General features: G+C 36.1%; 1 protein-coding gene across 1 annotated transcript in view; it reads right to left on the reverse strand.

Annotated features, from left to right (window-relative positions):
• The window catches only part of PREX2 (phosphatidylinositol-3,4,5-trisphosphate dependent Rac exchange factor 2), a 231,973-nt gene that overhangs the window by 42,119 nt on the left and 171,968 nt on the right, over positions 1-17,886 (reverse strand). The window contains exons 34-35 of the mRNA XM_090283596.1: positions 17,595-17,738; positions 11,359-11,473 (exon numbers count right to left, since the gene is read on the reverse strand). Of these exons, the coding sequence (XP_090139722.1) occupies positions 11,359-11,473; positions 17,595-17,738 (259 nt within the window). The remainder of the gene's footprint in view (positions 1-11,358; positions 11,474-17,594; positions 17,739-17,886) is intronic.

Raw genomic sequence — 17,886 nt, forward strand, 5'->3', positions numbered from 1 at the left:
GAAATCAAACACAAGCAATCATTTTTGTTTAAAGCTTGTCATCTCTACAGTCAGTTTAATTGCCAGTCAGAAGTTTAAAAGCTGATGATTTAATATAATTAATTAGAAAAATAAGATTGGTAATATGTATCCATAATTTACAGATGACGATACAACTCATTGGAGTTTTGTTAAGAAATTGCTTTTAAATCTTTGCTTCTCTTCCATCAGCATATTTCCATGAGACTAGATTTCTTCTACTATGAGGGTGGGTAAAACCAGCATGGAAAGAGTGCAGAGGTTCATTTTCCCCTGAGGGTTATGCTGCCATTCCAACCCAGATTAGTCACCAAGGAAGAAACTAGCTCATTTCTCACACTGAAAACTTTAAATATTGTTATATGCTGTGTTGTTGTTCAAAGTATATGCATATGTAAAGACACCGAATATGGAGAATTGCAATATCACTCATAACTTTTATTTTTGGTTGTAGAATAACAACCAAAGGCAGTTACTTATTGCCTGAAGAATCTGGTAGCATTCAAGTTCAGCAAAGCAGAGCTGAATGTGAAACTTTCCATTTTAATTATACATGGCATTAAAAGTTTCTGCTTCCCATACTCTCATTGGAGGTACTATTATTGGAGACACGTGCTGCAAACTTATTCATAGCAGAGTTAGCCAACCACGTTTTCTGTCTTTAGGTTAAATCCAGGACTGGAAGCACAGCTGAACTGTGCATCCTCCTGGATAGTTTTACACAATTGCTTCTATCCTCTTGTAGTTCCCCGGTCTGAAATCAAATGGGTTATTCTCATGAGTATCTCTGTGCACAAATGAGATTCTTCCAGCTCCATGTTGCATAGCTGTGTTAGGCAAGTGCCCTCTCTGTTTTCCCTCCTCGGTAGGGAAGTCAGCCACCCCAACACCCAGCTCCTTGGGGATGCTCTTCATACTAACTCTATTCTCCAACTAAGTTGTTTGCAGGAAATCCATGAAACCCACCTTCAGAAACAAGTTTTTGCTACTTTTTACATTAGAAAACATTGAGGATGGCACAAGCTTCCTCTAAGCTTAATACTCATAGAAGCCTAAGAAGCACCACTAGTTCCACTGGACAAATAAAGACATCAAGTCTCAGAGAGAATGAGAATTTGCCCCAAGTCACACAGATAGTGGAAGAGTGGGGACTGGAGTCCAAGTTTGGATTCATTTTTTCCAGAGACGATTTCACATATTTGTGTTGTATTTAACTTGTTGCCAGTTACTGCAACTTCATTGAATCTTTTACCCAAGCCACACACATTAATACTGAGATCATGCACTTGTTGGGAGAAGCAATAGAGCATTAGAAAAAAAGCGTACTCTTTGGAGCTGAAAATATCTAATGTGAGTCTTGGCTCCCATGTTGCAATTCACTGAACTTCTGGTGTGTGAAGTGCTATCAGCTGGGAAATCTCATGCATTATTTTGGTTTTAACTATTACCTCTGTGTTAGTGTTTCCAGCCTACTGGATAGAGCCTCCTGGATGTCAATCCCATATCTCAAATCCAATTCAATTCAGTATTTTGACACTCCCAGTTCCTAATCCCAATGAACTTCCCCTCTGGTTTTGTCACTATATCAGATAATGACCCAGATGCCCAATCCAATGTGTCTGTCTCCTTTTCCACACACTATGTATTCAATCAAGATATTTTCCTTACCTCCTAAGTATTTCTAAAATCTATACCTTCTTCTCCATTTCCATTAGCTTAAACAGCTCCCTAACTAATCTCCATGACTCTAGTCTTGTTCTCACCCCTAATTTGTCTTCAGTGGTACAAACAGGATTCTCAGTTTAAAATGCCTGACCCCTCCTGCTGCACCACTTAAAACTCAAAAGCAAATCCCCTCACTTACAGGCTTAAGCTTAAGTTCCTCTGCTGGTATCTGGGGTCCCCTGTGGCCTGCTTCTGCCCACCCCTTCTGCTTCCTTTTTGCCCCTCCTCACCCATCATGGTTCAGCAATGCCTTTGCTCATACTCCCCCCCCCCCCCCCATGAAAGAGCCTCTCTCCCCTCCTTCACCTGGTCCCCTCACAGTTGTTGGTAAATGACTGGGTCTCTCCTAATTCTCCTCTGCATGCCCTGGGCATCCACCCTCTTACCTCTGCCACAGCGTTTAGTGGAGTGTTTCAAAATAACTTGTTGACCACATTTGCTCTCCCCCTCCTTTAAGATTCTAAAGGGCATATTGCCTGATTTATTTCTGCGTCCCAATACTGTATACATTCTTGTACTTGCATAAAGTACACCATAAATATTGCTGAACCACAAAGAATATTTCCAAAATAGGATGTGAATGGCTACGAAGCCCTGCTGAACACTGGCATGAGAGTCTGTAGTATTCTCCATGAATTGTGTTCTGCTGAAGTCATCATGTCAGTCAGGAAACCACCACCACTTATATTCTGGCTCAATTGCCCCAACTTTGGAGCATTTATATACATTCAAACATTCCCTAATCATCAATTAAGAGATACCTTACCAGCAATGGGTAAGTAAAAAAAGAAAAAGACAAGGTGAAACAAGAAAACAGATATACATAAAAAGAATATAAGGCACAATGCGATAAAAGAGATAGTAGAAAAAGATTAACTTAGGGACGGAAGGTGGGAAGACCCTCATGGGGATGGATTCCGGGGTATGCCAGGAAAGGTGAGTAGTAAGTAGCCAAAGCAACTGAAATTAAAGAGTCATTCTGGCTAAAATTACCAAAAGCCAAGCAAAGATGTTTCTTATTTTCTTCCTGAGTGACTGTCAGTATCCCATAAACTTGAATCTATGTAAAACAGAACTTTGCTGTGCATTGAAGTTGTGTGGTCCATATAACTAGACAGTTAAACTTAGAAACATAATGCTCAATTTTTCATATAAACCATGAATTTTAGTAAGGCCATATTAATTTCTTCTAAGTTACAATCATGCTTTTTAAATCAAAAGCTCTCAGCCCAAGCTAAATTTCCTGCTTGGTGTAGAAGCAAAGCTTTCAGAGGAAAATTTATAATCATTCATTCACCTTCTGTGGTACATGCACCGAACAAAAGAAGTCTGAAATGTCAGCAAAAGGAACTGAACAAAAGCAACAGGAAAAAAATTCACTCAAAGAACTGACTACGATGCCTTGAATACATTTTTTTGAAAGACTAATCTTCCTTGTGATGGGCTGAAAAAGTGAGGAGAGTTAAAAATAAAAATCAATCCTGCTTCCATAAGGACCGACAATTTTTCCTCAAAGAGTATATTTCCTTAACTGAATCTTCAGCTTAGGCCTGTTTTATCTGTAACACTTCCAGCTCTCATTTAGCCCAAAGGAGATTCTGAGCATTAAGCACTATGTGTTTCCCTTTGCATCAGTGAAAACAATAGCTTTTCTTAGCTTAGAGACAGAGATCATTCAAAGGATTCTTTTTGAACATAATTTTATCTGTTTCTGCTTGTCAGCTAGGATATCTATTCTTCCTTGATGAATATTATCACAATAGAAGACTTATCACAAAATGCAAAAACACAGTTAAGTAATTTAAATCTCCCTTGCTGCTCTTATCTAAGGATTGTATTAAAATTCCTCTAATGTAAAAGTAAAATAAATATTAGACATAATTACAACTAGCAAATGAATTAGTCCGAATGCAGATTTAAAAAGTACAGATAAATTAAATAAAATTACATGCATAAATATAAATGCTGCTATGTCATACTCTCAGAAAGCAATGGTGGCAACGTTTACTAGAAATATAGTATTTTTCAAATAAAGAAAAGATATGTTTCTCCAAGAGTGTCACTATAATTTCAAGTTTATCTGTTCTTGTCTCATGTGAAATTTATGAACCTTGGCTATGTTGATGAATTTTCCTGAGAGAAGTTTCCAACAGAGTCAGCATCTGTGCCCTTCAAATGGCCTAGAACTTTCTAGATAAAAAAAAGTAGACTGTATTCTAGAATAAATTCAATAAAATGACCATAGCGCAAAAAAAGAAGGCCCCCACACTGCAATTAATCTATTCAATTCAATTCAACTATTTTTATGGTAGTTACAATGTATCAAGCACAGTGTCAGCTAGGATCTGGTTGCCCTCTTATGTACTGAGCAAGGCAGACAAATAACTCACAAGTCAAAATAAAACAAATGAAAAACTTAACAACCGTTAAGTTTTAAAGAAAGTGATTAATTCCAGCTGACGCTGTAATAACTGAAGGCTTCCTGCAGAAAGATAAATTTGAGATGGGTCTTAAATAATTAAACCCTTTCATCAAATGGAAATGAAGCTGAAGCCAGCCCTAGATGACAGCTAGGGTCAAAGCAGCTGAAGAACTGAGTGTAAAGGAGGTACAGGAGGGCTCATGTTGATTCTCTTCGCACACCTGTTTCATGTCCCTCTTGCTCTGCAATTCCAGTCTCCATCCCACATTATCATTTCTCCATCCCCCTGTATGACTTTCATAAATGTTATTGTCTCTGCTAGAAAATGTCCCCTGTCTCACACCTTTCTCCCAGTCCCTCTCCCCTAAACACCGTAACCTCAACTGCTCTTTTGATCTCTGCATAAAAGTCACACTTCCTTAAATAATTCACTCCTGAAACCTCCAACCATCTCCCCCATCCTGTCCCCAATTAAGATTAATTCCCTCCTTATGCACATGTGTAGCACCTCACACTTTCCCTACATTATTTTTCCACATATTGCTACAAATTATTAGTAAAATTTTGGTTAATTTTTAGCATAACTCAGTGGCACATTTTCTTGGAAGGCAGCAATCTCATCTTCTGTAACACTCCCAATGTGAAGTACTGCCCGTGGCACCCAGCGGGCACGCAGCACTGATTGAATAAATTTAAGTCTCCAGCAATTCCTTTACTATTACATTGTGGAAGAATTTGGCACCTAAGTATAACTTATATTTTGTAAATATTAGAACCTTTATATATTTCACATATAGGAAATAGTGTAAAAAAAACGTTCAAGCAATATAAATGAATCCAAATTCTTTGTAAACTTAGTTATTTTCTTTTGGTATTAAAGAATCACTTTTCAGATAAAACAAAATTTAACAACTCTAAAAACTCTGTGTTCCTAACCTGAAAACAGAAATCAAATGTACACATTCAGTTTACAGTTTGTGTTAGAGCAACAGGAATATGGATGCATCTTACGGTGTGAAAGAAATAGAATTCACCTGAAACACAAACTAGAAAATAAATATAAAACTGCTATAGAGGATATAAATATGCATCTGAAATACTTTCAGTTAACTTAAAAAGAAATCCCAATATTTAATAACTCAAAAGCCACAGCTTTATTAAAAGGGAAAAAAAGCAATTGAAGGATAAGGGAATTATTTATATTCTAATTAATGGTCTCTCTCTGAATCTCTCTTATTCTCTCTTTCCCAGGTTTTATTAAGTCCATACTCTTGTTGATTTAAGGTGGTTCCTATAGCTCCTCATCAATAGAACAACATCATCTTCCATTCCAAGCCTGGATACACTGTTTGCTGTCCCAACAAGGAATGAGAAAAGTGTTTGATGAATTGAAGACTCTGAGGGAAGAAAGACATGAGGATGGGAGTTGCCTAGGAATGGAGATGAAGTGTGAAGGCTGAGGTCCCACTGTTCTTTATTCTCTCACACTGTTTGATAGCTGGACTTACAGACGTGAAATGGCAGTAAATCCAGGCTGTCCTTCACATCTACCTCATACTTCAGTGACAATTGTTTTTCCTCCTCAGAGTGGAGAGAAATGAAACATTTCAGGGAGGTGCTATCATGAGAATAGCCAGGACTTCTGACTGGACATTTTTGCAGTTCAAAAAATTGTTCAAAATATATAGCTCTATGATTGGCATTTGTATAGCATTTCTTGTGAATGCAAATAAAATATCTCTCATCTATCTATTTGTTAAATAAAATGTATTTTGGCTCCTTAAAAACGTTCTTTTGAAGAAAAATGTGCCATTCTGTATCCACAAAAGGCACATTTTAAGAGAATAGATGCTTTGAATAATTTTCTGTCTTCGTTCTGTAAAGATGATGAATTTACATTTAGATACCCCAAATCATAAGCCCTAAAAAGTTTCAGTCTGAAGCTGTTACTTTACAAAAATAATAAATGACCTCAGTAACTAATATACAACTTGTTTCCTTTTGATTTTTCTGCTTCATTTTACTGTGACTTTATAATAAAAATAATATTTAAAGGATAATCTAGTACGCTCAAATTGAAAGGAGTACTTTAATACAAGGAATAATGTTCACATTTGCATCATATTTAATCTCACTGGTCACCACGCCATGGTACTTTGGGCCAATATCCAGGACGCATTAAAATGAAAGGTTTGGGTAATGATAAAGTACATTTATGTAGGGCAGGAAAAAAAATAAGGCTAATGGGGACGGTGGCTTATGTCCAGAGGGGATAAATAAAAAGAGATGGCTGAGGTAGAAAAAAAAGAGAATAAAATAATTTGAGGATGGTGAAAGTAAGGAATAAAAATGTTCTTCCTCCTGCATTTCTTGGTTAGAATTTCTGAGTTAAACACTTTACATGCTGTTATTTCTTAATAATCAAAGGGAAATCAATCAAGAACTGACTTGGCACAGGAAGGTATATTTAAACATTACTGTCAAACATTTCTGCTGGCTTAATGTTGTCCACTGAGGGGAAAAGCTAAACCTGGCTGTCTTCAGGACACCAATGTCAGGGCTCTGATGCAGGTGGCAAGGATGCGCCAGGTGCACTGCCTGGTCTGAAGTCCCATGGAGACTGAAAACGGAATGGCTAGACGAGCCAGCTGGCCTCTATAAGAACTTCAACCATTTTGAATATTACTCTCATATTTGCAAGAGAAGGTAATTAAGTAAAAATGTCCCAATGGCTTCTACACTGCACTTATAATAAAATCTAACCCCCTCTGATGGCCTACAGTCCTACATACCTCTCAACATGCATCATGCGTCTCAATCCACTAGAATCCCCCCGGCCTTCTTCATCTTTCTCGAACATGATAAGCTCACTCTCAAGATTCATTTGCATCTCTTTACTGTTTTAGGTAAGATCTTCCCCCAGATTGGCAAGGCTGTCTTGTGATGAAAGCTTCCGTTCAAATACCCACTTACTATTTAACTCATCCCTGACCACCTGCTCTAAATGACCAACCTCCTAGGACAGCAACTTGTTTTAAATTTTCTTCATTGTAATTTTCCCTCACTATCTACAATACTTCATTTACTTGTCCATTTGCTGTCTTCCCCATTCTCATAAGAATCAAAATGTCATGAGCACTGAATGGATGAGTCAGTGATGGCACAGGAGCAGAGCAGCTTGATATCTGATGCCACAACTTAGTGACACAGAATTTGTTCTCAGCGTATAATGTTCTCTCCATGCACTGAGATGGCCTAGTATAGACTTTAAAGAGAAAAAAACCGTCTCTAATTTACATCCAGGTTTCATCACTTATTATCCAGGTAAACTTTAAGTTTCTCTTAAAATGGAAATTATAATATGGAATTTACAGTCTAATTAAATAATCCACACAACTCACACAGCATTAGTGACTCTTAACATGTTCTTAAAAGTTAGCAAGTACTGTGGCTATCATTATCTTTTTTTTTTAAGTAGCAATCTCTTCCTACCTATTATTATGCTGTTCTGGAAAAATCTCTATAACTGGAGTGGAATCCAATGTTTATGCTTGTCCAGCCTCCTTACTCTACACTTATTGTGACAGTTCATTGGTCTTCTGTGGTGTTGAACTCACCAACAATGGGCATACAACTTGGGTCTGGCTAATGGGCACCTCCTCAGGACTATGCTGGAGCTCTCAGTGGGAGAAGTGGAGAGCATGAGGGCCACCTTCTCTTCTTTGAATGTAACACTGTTCTGTAGCGACCATCCTCACTCAAATGTGAAACAATCCTGCCTGAAAATGAAGCCCACAGAGAGAAAGAGTACTGAGAGACAGAAAGAGAGAAGGTTTCTTGAAGGCTCATACCCCTAGATCCAGCTGTACCTGAAGCAGCCATGTTCCCTGGATATACCTGTTATATAAGCCAACACAATATTTTGTTTATGCCAGTTTCAATTTGGTTTCCAAAATATCTTATCTAAAGAATGCTTTCTAATAAATTCATAGTGTATTTACTTATTTTTGTTTGCTTGTTGTAAGGCCAAGAGGATAAAGGTCTTTTCTGAGGTCTAATTCATAAGCATACTAATATCCAGAATGAAGTGGTTTTCAGTGAAAATGTTAAAAAAGCTGTAGGGCTATGAGGAACAAGCAACACCTCTGGACTATTTTTTAAATGGGGACAGTAAGAGCCCCTTTAAAAAAATGGTCAGTATTGGCCTCTGGCTCTGAAAATTGAGAACAAATTGCCAAAGAGCAATTTTGGAATGTTCGTGGTTACAAAGTAAAAGGAAAAATTAAGGAAGAAATTAACAGCCTTATTCAAGAAATAGCAGGAAGAGAAGGCATGACTGGCAGCCGTAAAGACTAAGATAAGTGTCTTCCTGTGCAAAGAAAATCTAATATGCAACAAGCAGGATATACAGCAGTAATTCCTGACAAGGGTGCCTAATTTGTACTGAGGAGTTTGTACTTTCAAAAATGACTTTTCCAGGGAAGATACATCAAAATGTTTTCTTAGAGGCCAGCATGGAATTAATATGCATGCTGTTTTTCTTAATAAAAAATCTTAAACATATTGTCATGTACATTACATACAAATATACATTATATTTGTGTGTTTTTTTTAAAGAAAAAAAGGAAAGATCCACGTAGGTGGGGTGTGAATGCTATGCCACATTCCCTTCCCTTTGCTAGTTATACCTAAATAATCTCATGCAATGAAAGGTTTATGGAGAACTTCTTATGCAAAGTACTTTGATAAACACAATGCGAAACACCAAGTAAACTTATCCCTCATCTCAAAGAGGTTATAAAAGAATACATTTCACTTTTATGTGGAATGTAAAGAACAATATAAGTGAACAAACAAGAAACAGACTCATCGATACAGAGAACAGACTGATGGTTGCCCATGGAGAGGAGGGTTGGGGGGCTGGGTGAAAAAGGTGAAGGGATTGAGAAGTACAGATAAGTAGTTAAAAAACAGTAACTGGGATATAAAGTACAGCATAGGAAATGGAATCAATAATACTGCAATGATTGTGTGTGGTGCCAAGTGGGTACTGGAAAATCAGGGGAAACACTTTGTAAAGCGTATGGCTGTCTAACCACTATCCTGCACACCTGAAACTAATACAAAATAATGCTGAGTGTAAACTATAAGTGAAAAAATTATATAAATATATATATATACACACTACAAAAAAAAAAGATTAAAGAAGATGAGAGATCTGTACATGTAATGTATCACCAGGGAGAGACACTGAACTCTAATAGCCACAAATAAAGTAAAATGAAAAACTGCAAGAGTGACCTGGCATCCGTTTAGTTCAGGGCCTTGGTACAATACAGATTGCAGGGCCATCCGCAAGATCTTTAACAAGTTTGCAGGTGATACTAGAGCTGCTGGTCTGGGGATCATCCTCTGAGAGCTCCCAGAACTAGGGAATTGGTTTTCAATTCTAGCTGCATGTTAGACTCTCCTAGGGGATGTCTAAAAAATCTAATGCCAGGCCTCACCTCAGCCCAGTAACAAAAGAAAATGTATTTTATAAAGGAGACTATATTAAAGCTGGACATTGAAACATATGAATAGCAGTTTTTATACAGAGACAGAGGAAGCAGATGCAAAGTGAAGGGTGAGACATCGAAGAAGAAGGGAGGGACAGGGCATGACTAGAAATGAGGAGAGTTCAGCATAGCTGATGACATAGCTGATGAATGAGCAGAGCAACGAAACCTTGGGTCAAGTCATAACAGACCTTGACCACCACACCAAGGAGCTTGTGATTCCCTTGGAGCAATAAGAAATCACCAAATGCTCTGAGCAAGAGACTGAAATGGTATGATGTGGTTTAAAGTTACCTGGAAACAAAATCCCGAGCAGCTAGAACAATGCTGGTTCTTAGATGAAGATCAATTCGGTGCCACAGCAATGATCTACAACTATTTTCTCAAACTAGACTCCAGGGATGTATTCTCAGGGCCCACACATTTTATACAAATGCTTTAATTCTGTGTCCTCATTTGAAAGATAACTTAAGAATATATTTTACCAGCCATACAGGCAAAACTTCTCTTTTGTGAAGATAATACTGAGGGAGAGATTTTCACAATACTGAACTTAGGCCTTGTAAGTCAGTATTTCTTAGTCAGTAGACACACTATTTAAGATTTCAAGATTAACTTGATCTTTTCCTGTGGAAGGAATCAGTGTATTACATGCCTTTGAGATACAGTGATCCAGACAGGTAGTAAAACGGGAGCAGCCTCAGAGGCATGTTAGTCAGAATCATCCGGATCTCCAACTACATTTTAGGAAGAGGAGGAAATGAAAAATCAAAAATATATTGGGGGTTTTGAGGCTAGAGCTTCAGAAGATGATTAAAAAAAAAGAAAGCCTACCCCATCAGTCACAACCAAGAAAGCCAATACCCACCCCATGTCAGGAATTTTAGAAATTATCTTCACAATTGAGCCATATTGCAGACAAAACCAAAATAATGTCACAACAGTATTTTTGAGTTATTAAGGCTTAGGTAGCACAAAAATATTTTCTTTTAAAAATAAAAGGTGTAACCTGTTAGTAATTTTAAAAGGCAATTTGTTAGCAGAGTAATTTATAAAAGGCAAATATATATGCCGATAATGTGTTGGAAATTAAAGCTGCTGAATTATAACACTTATTTTGGTTAATTTTCTCTGTTATTGGCCATTGTATCAGTTAATGTTATTTTTAGATGGGGAAAAAAACAGTAAAATGCAAACATTAACATCATATGTATTTGAAAGTAGATATGTGTTTTTCCAATACCAACTACAAGTTTCATCGTATTTCCATGTTAAACATCTTCTTTCTGTGTCAGGGGCCAACAATTTAATGGTACAGAAAGAAAACTATTTTACCCTTAATTCACTGATCCTTTTTGGGACATCACTGTAAAACATCAATGCTTTTTTCCCTGGAAATGGTTTACTAAATATTTAATCCCTTGCTCATCAACAGAAATTAAAACAATAGCATAAAAATTTAGACTTTTTTTGTTTCATTTAGAAAAAGAGTACTCATTAGAATATTTAAAATAGTAAATACTAAATAGAGGATTTATATCAAAAGAAGTATTATGAATCCTCTAATAAATAATGTCAAAAACTGTATCTGTGTCAGTCAAAATATAGAAACAAAAAAAAAAAATGAGTACATACCTGAGCTTCTGGTTGTATTGTTTGACCTTTTCCAACGAGGCTGCATTTATTTGGGCTTGAAATTCTTCCACTGAAACATTGTCCTTATAATAATATCCTTCCATGCTCTCCAGTGCTATGTAAACAAGTTAATGTACTTTTCACATGATTTTATAACTCAGTTTCTCCACATTGAGTGTAATTTTATTAATTATTAGTAAACGTATTAAATAGCACCAAATATGACCACATATGCAAGAAACTTTCACCAGACCAAGAATGAATAAAAATCATTCTTCTGCTCTCATAATAAATAACATTTGATGATTCTCTGTTAAGTAGGGAAAGGTAATTTCTAATTTAAACTGTCTTCTATTTTCAAAACATTTTGTATACGTTCTTTGTGAGGCTAAACTCAAACTCATATATTATTAGCATATAAACACAAAGACATATACATATATAGATACATATACATATATATGAGAGGCAGAATGTATATTAACATACATAAGAGTAAAAAATTGATATTGTCACTTTCCATGTATAATCACATTCTCTTACAGCTGTAGTTAAATTATGAAATATTAGTGTAATAAATAAGCAATATAGATAAAGTAAAATCTTAGAATACTACCTCTATCCCAATGGTCAGCAAATTTGGTTAAAAATAAACAAGTATAAACATATATATACAAAATATTTTTATATATGTAAAAATTCCATTGATTTTTAAAAGTCTTTTGACTAATATAGATTTCCTTCTTAACTAACATTTTTAGTTAAGTGGTTTATTTTCCTCTAAACTTTATTCAGTGATATTTTTAACCTTTTGGAAAGGAAATGAATCATATGAAATTGCCCAGAAGTACAAGATTTCCTATAGAGAGGTTGCCAGCAACAGAAATGGCAATGTAATTAATCTGGTCCAATGTTAATTATTTCCCCTTGAAATTATTATTACTAAAGAGCCTCATTTGTCAGCAGACTATTTCAAAATTGATTAAAAATTAATCTTCTTTTAAAACTTATAAATTTAATAGGTTCTAAACTAAATAATAAGGTTTTGTTGAATTGACGAAACATCACCATTTGGGGGGCAAAGTAGAAAGTCACTGCTAATTTTAGTTGTGCAATATGTTCTAAACTAGTTAGTTTTCTAGAATATTGAAGAAACAACAAAACGTTTAGAGAACTGCTAAATTTGAAATTTTAAAAATGTAATTATTGGCCTATATTGAGAAAAGCATTTGTGCAAAAGTAGAGAAAAAGCCTACTATATTTACTTCAGTACAGAAACAAAATTTGTGAGCTTGTTTCAATGATTTCTGCATTAATTAGAACATGTGCATTGGTTCAGCAAGCTTCTGGTCCTGAATACATACAAGAAATAAATTAAAAAAAAAAAAAAAGCTTTTCTAAAACATCAATCTTCAAATACATGCCGCATTCACTTCCATTAATTAACAAGGTGTTCATTTTTGAAAAGCTAGTATTCGAGGATTCAGTCTACCAGTGGTCATACTTTACTGTGGATTCCTCTTACTAGTGCTGAAGGTAATTATGAAAGCCCTTGCATTGGAGTAAAACCACAACTTCTGTTCCTTGGCAGCTGTATGACCTTGGGCATGTTAATTAATATCTGAGAGTCTCAGGTTCCTCACTTGTAAAATGGAAAATAAGAGTACCAACTAATTATGATTCTTGGAAAAGAATTAAGTTAAATAATAGAGCTGAGAGAGCCTATGACTACTCTTATCATTCATTATACATGTTTTACATACCAGGCAATGTGCCCACCTGCAGACATTATCTCATTTCCAGGACATATAGATTATGTGTGAGTGTGCTTAAAGAACTGAGAAGTTTTAGGAACTGAAAGGAGGGTCTATGTAAGGACACTTCGAAATATGATTTAAGAATAAAAAGACTGGAAAAACACTAGGAAGGAGCAAGAGTGTAACGGGGTGGAGGTGGGGGTAATGGGAGGGAAAGAAGAAAACACCTGGGATCTAATTTTTATAAAAGTCGGATGGCTCAGCTTTAACCAGAATGTCCAGTCCTGCTCTAGAAGTTTGTTATAATATAAAAACAAACTGACATTTTCATTAAGTTCCTTGACAATATTTCCAAATTAACAAGTTACTATTAAGTACAAAAAAAAATTGTTAAAGGGAAGAGAGTCTCATAATTTTGCCAAGAGCCTCAGCAAAACTTTATGGTACTTGTACGGGGTTGTGGGGAAATGAGCAAAAAAAGGTGAGTTCTCTATTTAAAAAGTAAACTTTGTATGGCAAAATAGAGAAAGAAAAATCGCACTTTCTATTTTAGGTCCAGAGCTTTGTTATTTGTTTTAAAAAGAAGAAAATAAAATTACATTTTACCAAATTAAATTCCTATTTTTAGAAAAGTAGGTTAAATATATAATAATGTCCAAACTTCAAAATTTGATCTCTCCTTAGCATTTTCTTGTCCTGTTACCTTAATTCTCATCCTGTAGAAATCTTGATTTCAGACTTTAGCCTGAAGAACTCTGATAGAATACATTTCTGTTGTTTTACGCCGCCCAGTTTACGGTCATTTGCTGTGGCAGCCCTAGGAAACTGATACAAATTCAGTTCCAAAGTCTCACTTGGGGAATGTGTGCTTCCCATCCCTGAAACTGTGGTTCTGTGGATTTAAAGGTCCTGATCACCAAAGGGACACACTTTCCCTAGGAGACAAAGCAGGGGTCCCACTGAATTATAAGCTGTGGTTGCCACCTGGTCCCTAGAGGCTCCTTGAGCCAAGGTACTAGCAGCCTAGAAGGGCAAATACCACCTTGGCAAGGCTAATAGGCTCTGATTATCATAAGGAAGCAGGGCTATTGTTACATAATGAGAAATATGTTTGGCATCCAGGTAATCCACTCAGGTCCCTCTTGGTACCCCCTTGCCCACTCTTGATGGTGATTGCATAACTGTATGGATCTTGGCCTGAGAAGGGCTTAGTGACCAGAGGATCAGGCCCCTTGGGGATGAAGGTCTTAATCATGCCACGGACACCAGCAGGAGTTCATGCTGAGAACAAGGCAATTTACAATGGATAGCAGAAGAGGAAAAATAAAAATCTATTGCAGCTTGAGACCAGCTGTAACATCAGTGCTATAGCTTGAACCATTAACATCTTTATTCTAAATTATCCTCCCAGGAAGGGAGGCCCATCAGTCATGAAGGACACACTCCCAATCCTCACGAAAAGGAACAGAACTGAGGGTGCCAGATGTGTACTGTGGCAGATGCTCTGAGAGTCACCCACTCAGATTCCCTTTAAAAAATGATGGGCTTGTTGCCTAGTTGCTATGACAGCCAGAAGATATCATCAGCTGTCAGCTCTCTAAGGTATCTTCAGCATTTGCTAGAGAACTAATCCCATCTCTTTCAGGCACAACCCGCATTCCAATGACCTAATAAGGAAGAAGCAAAAAGGCCCAGCCCCCTTGACCCAACTCCCTAGAATCTAGAAGAGTCAAACATCTGTGAGATGGATTGTTCTAGTTAAGCAAATATCTGGAAAATGCACTGTATTTCATAATCCACATAGACCTTTGTTTTTTCAGTCCCAGTGGACATTTAGAATCACCTGGAAAGTTCTAAAATAGACTGGTATTTGGGCCTCACCTCCCTGAGATTCTGATGTACTTAGTTTGGTATGGGACCAAGCATGGGTCTTTTCTAAAACCTTCCCAAGGTGACTAATATGCAGCCAGTAGTGGGAGCTGCTGTGAGACAGATTAAAGCAAGCCAGGGGGGATTGAGTAGAGGAAGTGACCCTAAATACCCTCCTTTACCCTCATTTTTTTCAAAGGCTGAAGGATCCCAACAGGATTCATTCCCTGACCTGTAGGAAGTACATAATAGAAAACTGCTTTCACATATTCTTCACGTTCTAGCTTTCAGGTAGTGCGTTGTGCTGACTTTCCTGATGGTGTCATGTTCCTTACCATTGGAATCAACGAGTAAGCCCTCCTCCACCCAAGGATCCATTCTGGCAAGAAAACTGGGAAGAAGGTAGTGCATTCGCTTCCTGTGCTAAGTATATGATACCACAGACAACTTTTGGAGGGTTGATTTGAATAAATTTCCCAGGAAATTTTCAAATTCATCTAATATTTCTATTCTTTTATTTGCCAGGAAAGACCCACATGTACATGTACACACAAAACTAAAACCCTCCGTATAAGCTTTCATCCCAGAATAGACTCCACTTGGACTCTCTTCCATTTACCACCACTTTCAATTACCAGATGGTGATCTCCATGCGAACTAGGGCTGTATTTACTGTGCTTCCCTCAATCTGGTGAATACTGAGAGCTACTAATGGTTCCTCATGGAAGTTTTATGTATGCGGAGGAACTTTGGCAAGCCCTTTCTATAAGCAACCTTATCAAAGAAAGAGTCCTAATGAGACCAAGTGTTTTCCAGTCTTCTCTACCTGTCTGTGACCTCAAGTGCAGAAGTTATTTCCACTGGTGCTTATTCAATTCACTTTTTAATATTTTACTGTTGTGTAAATGTTTGCTGTGCTCGCTCTTTATATTACATTTTTAAAGTGATATTGTACTTACTGAAGTAATAAATATTCAGGAATTCTTTTAAAATTTGTTTTAGCCACAATTATAAAATAGAGATTACTTGAAAAGTAATCCTTTTCCTACACACATTTGCTGCTGGGTATGAATATTCAGCTATTTATGGCTGATATGTCACACATGTAATAATTTTTTTAGAAAAAATGTTTAACGCCATCTGTCATCTCAGTAATGATTTCAAAGACAGAACCTTTAAAAAGAGACAAATAAAGGAAAAGGAGGGAAGAGGCTTTAACAACTATAAGCTCTGGTTTAACTACAAATGTTAACATTCCAGACCAGCATCCTTCCCTCTTCTAAAACCATGTCTCTATAATGGCTTTGGACATATTTTAGGCTGAACTATTCTCCTAACATAGCTCCAAAGGTCTATATTTGCTCAGGTTTTTTATTTTTATTCCTTTTATTACAGAATCTTGTATTACCTTTATGAACCCTACTATAGTCCTAAAAAAAAAAAAAAAGGAAGGAAGGAAAGAAGGAAGGAAGGAAGAAAGGAAGGAAGGAAGGAAGGAAGGAAGGAAGGAAGGAAGGAAGGAATAAAAGAAATGCCTTCTAATACTTTCTAAGATCGTCTCTTCACTGAAATTTTCCTCTGCTTAAATGTACTCTTGCCAAGAATATGTTCACAGTGGTCATTGTTTTTAGAATTAGAATAATATGCATGTGGTACAAGCAGAATTTTCACTGGGTAATGAATTTAGGTTGTATATGCCTGTCTGTGCTTCAGTGACAGAGGTTGATTTTATTTCTACTCTTTTCATTTATTAAAATATAAAAATTCCACAGCAAAACAAACACAGATCTTGCAAACTGAAAGGAAGAAAACATGGAATGTTCTACAGTACCACTCAGATAATTGATAAGCTCTTGTAACCACAGCATGAATTTTTTAAAAAAGGAATAGACTAGGGAAAACTATACAATAATCTGGACTTCTGGTCTTTTCTAGGCAGCAATTATGACTCCAGAAATAAAAAAGAAGATCTGGCACCTTTCTTTGGAAATAAGTTCAATGCAAGAATCTTCTCACTCATGTTAATCTTAATTTCTTCTACTGCAGTTGAAACTCATTGCTCATTGCCAAAGATGATTTATTTACAAAAGAAATACATTTTATTGACAAAACTGACATAATACAGAAAAACTCAAAGAATTAAAAAAGTCATCATTAATCACCCAATTATAATGAAAGCATTTTATATACATATAAGTAAAAACATACATGTATAACATAATTGAGACTATAATATAAATTCCTTTTTAGAATCTGCATGCATATATTGTTAACCTTTTTTTCTCGTATTTTAATCATATGATTTTATTGGTTCTACTACCATTTACTTAAGTCAAATTAATTTATTTTTCTTTATTTGAACCACTCATGTCTTGTTTCTCCATCATAAATAATGTTGCAATCTTATTTTATAAATATTTAAACCATACATAATTCTTTCCTTAATGAACATTCCCTGGAGTAAATATATTACTTAGACATTGAGCAGGAATTTTTGAGTTAATGGAAAAAAAAAACCATGATGATTACAATTAAATATACATATATTTTTGAAATTGATCAAGATAAAATAATTTAGGTACGTGAAGGATAAAAAGGGAAGCAGCTTACCTTGAGCAAAAAGAACAGGGTGAATTTTGAACCCTCCTCCATTTTTCAGCCGTTGCGGCAGTTGTTCAAAATGATAGCTATCAATGTAGAAGTAAACTTTCAGAGATTGCCGGCTGCCTTCCACTTGATATGTAAGAGGGACATCTAAAGTGACATTTAATATTATATTATTTCCTAAAATCAGGATCTGCTGTAGAGTAATTTGTTAACCTTTAAAAAAAATCCTGAAAATTACTAGAAACTAAATATCTTAAAAGTACCCATGTTTATCAAGTTCAGTGTTATTTAAGAA

The sequence above is a fragment of the Furipterus horrens genome, unplaced genomic scaffold (genome assembly GCF_987537825.1).
Source record: "Furipterus horrens unplaced genomic scaffold, mFurHor1.1.pri manual_scaffold_7, whole genome shotgun sequence".
Lineage (NCBI taxonomy): Eukaryota > Metazoa > Chordata > Mammalia > Chiroptera > Furipteridae > Furipterus > Furipterus horrens.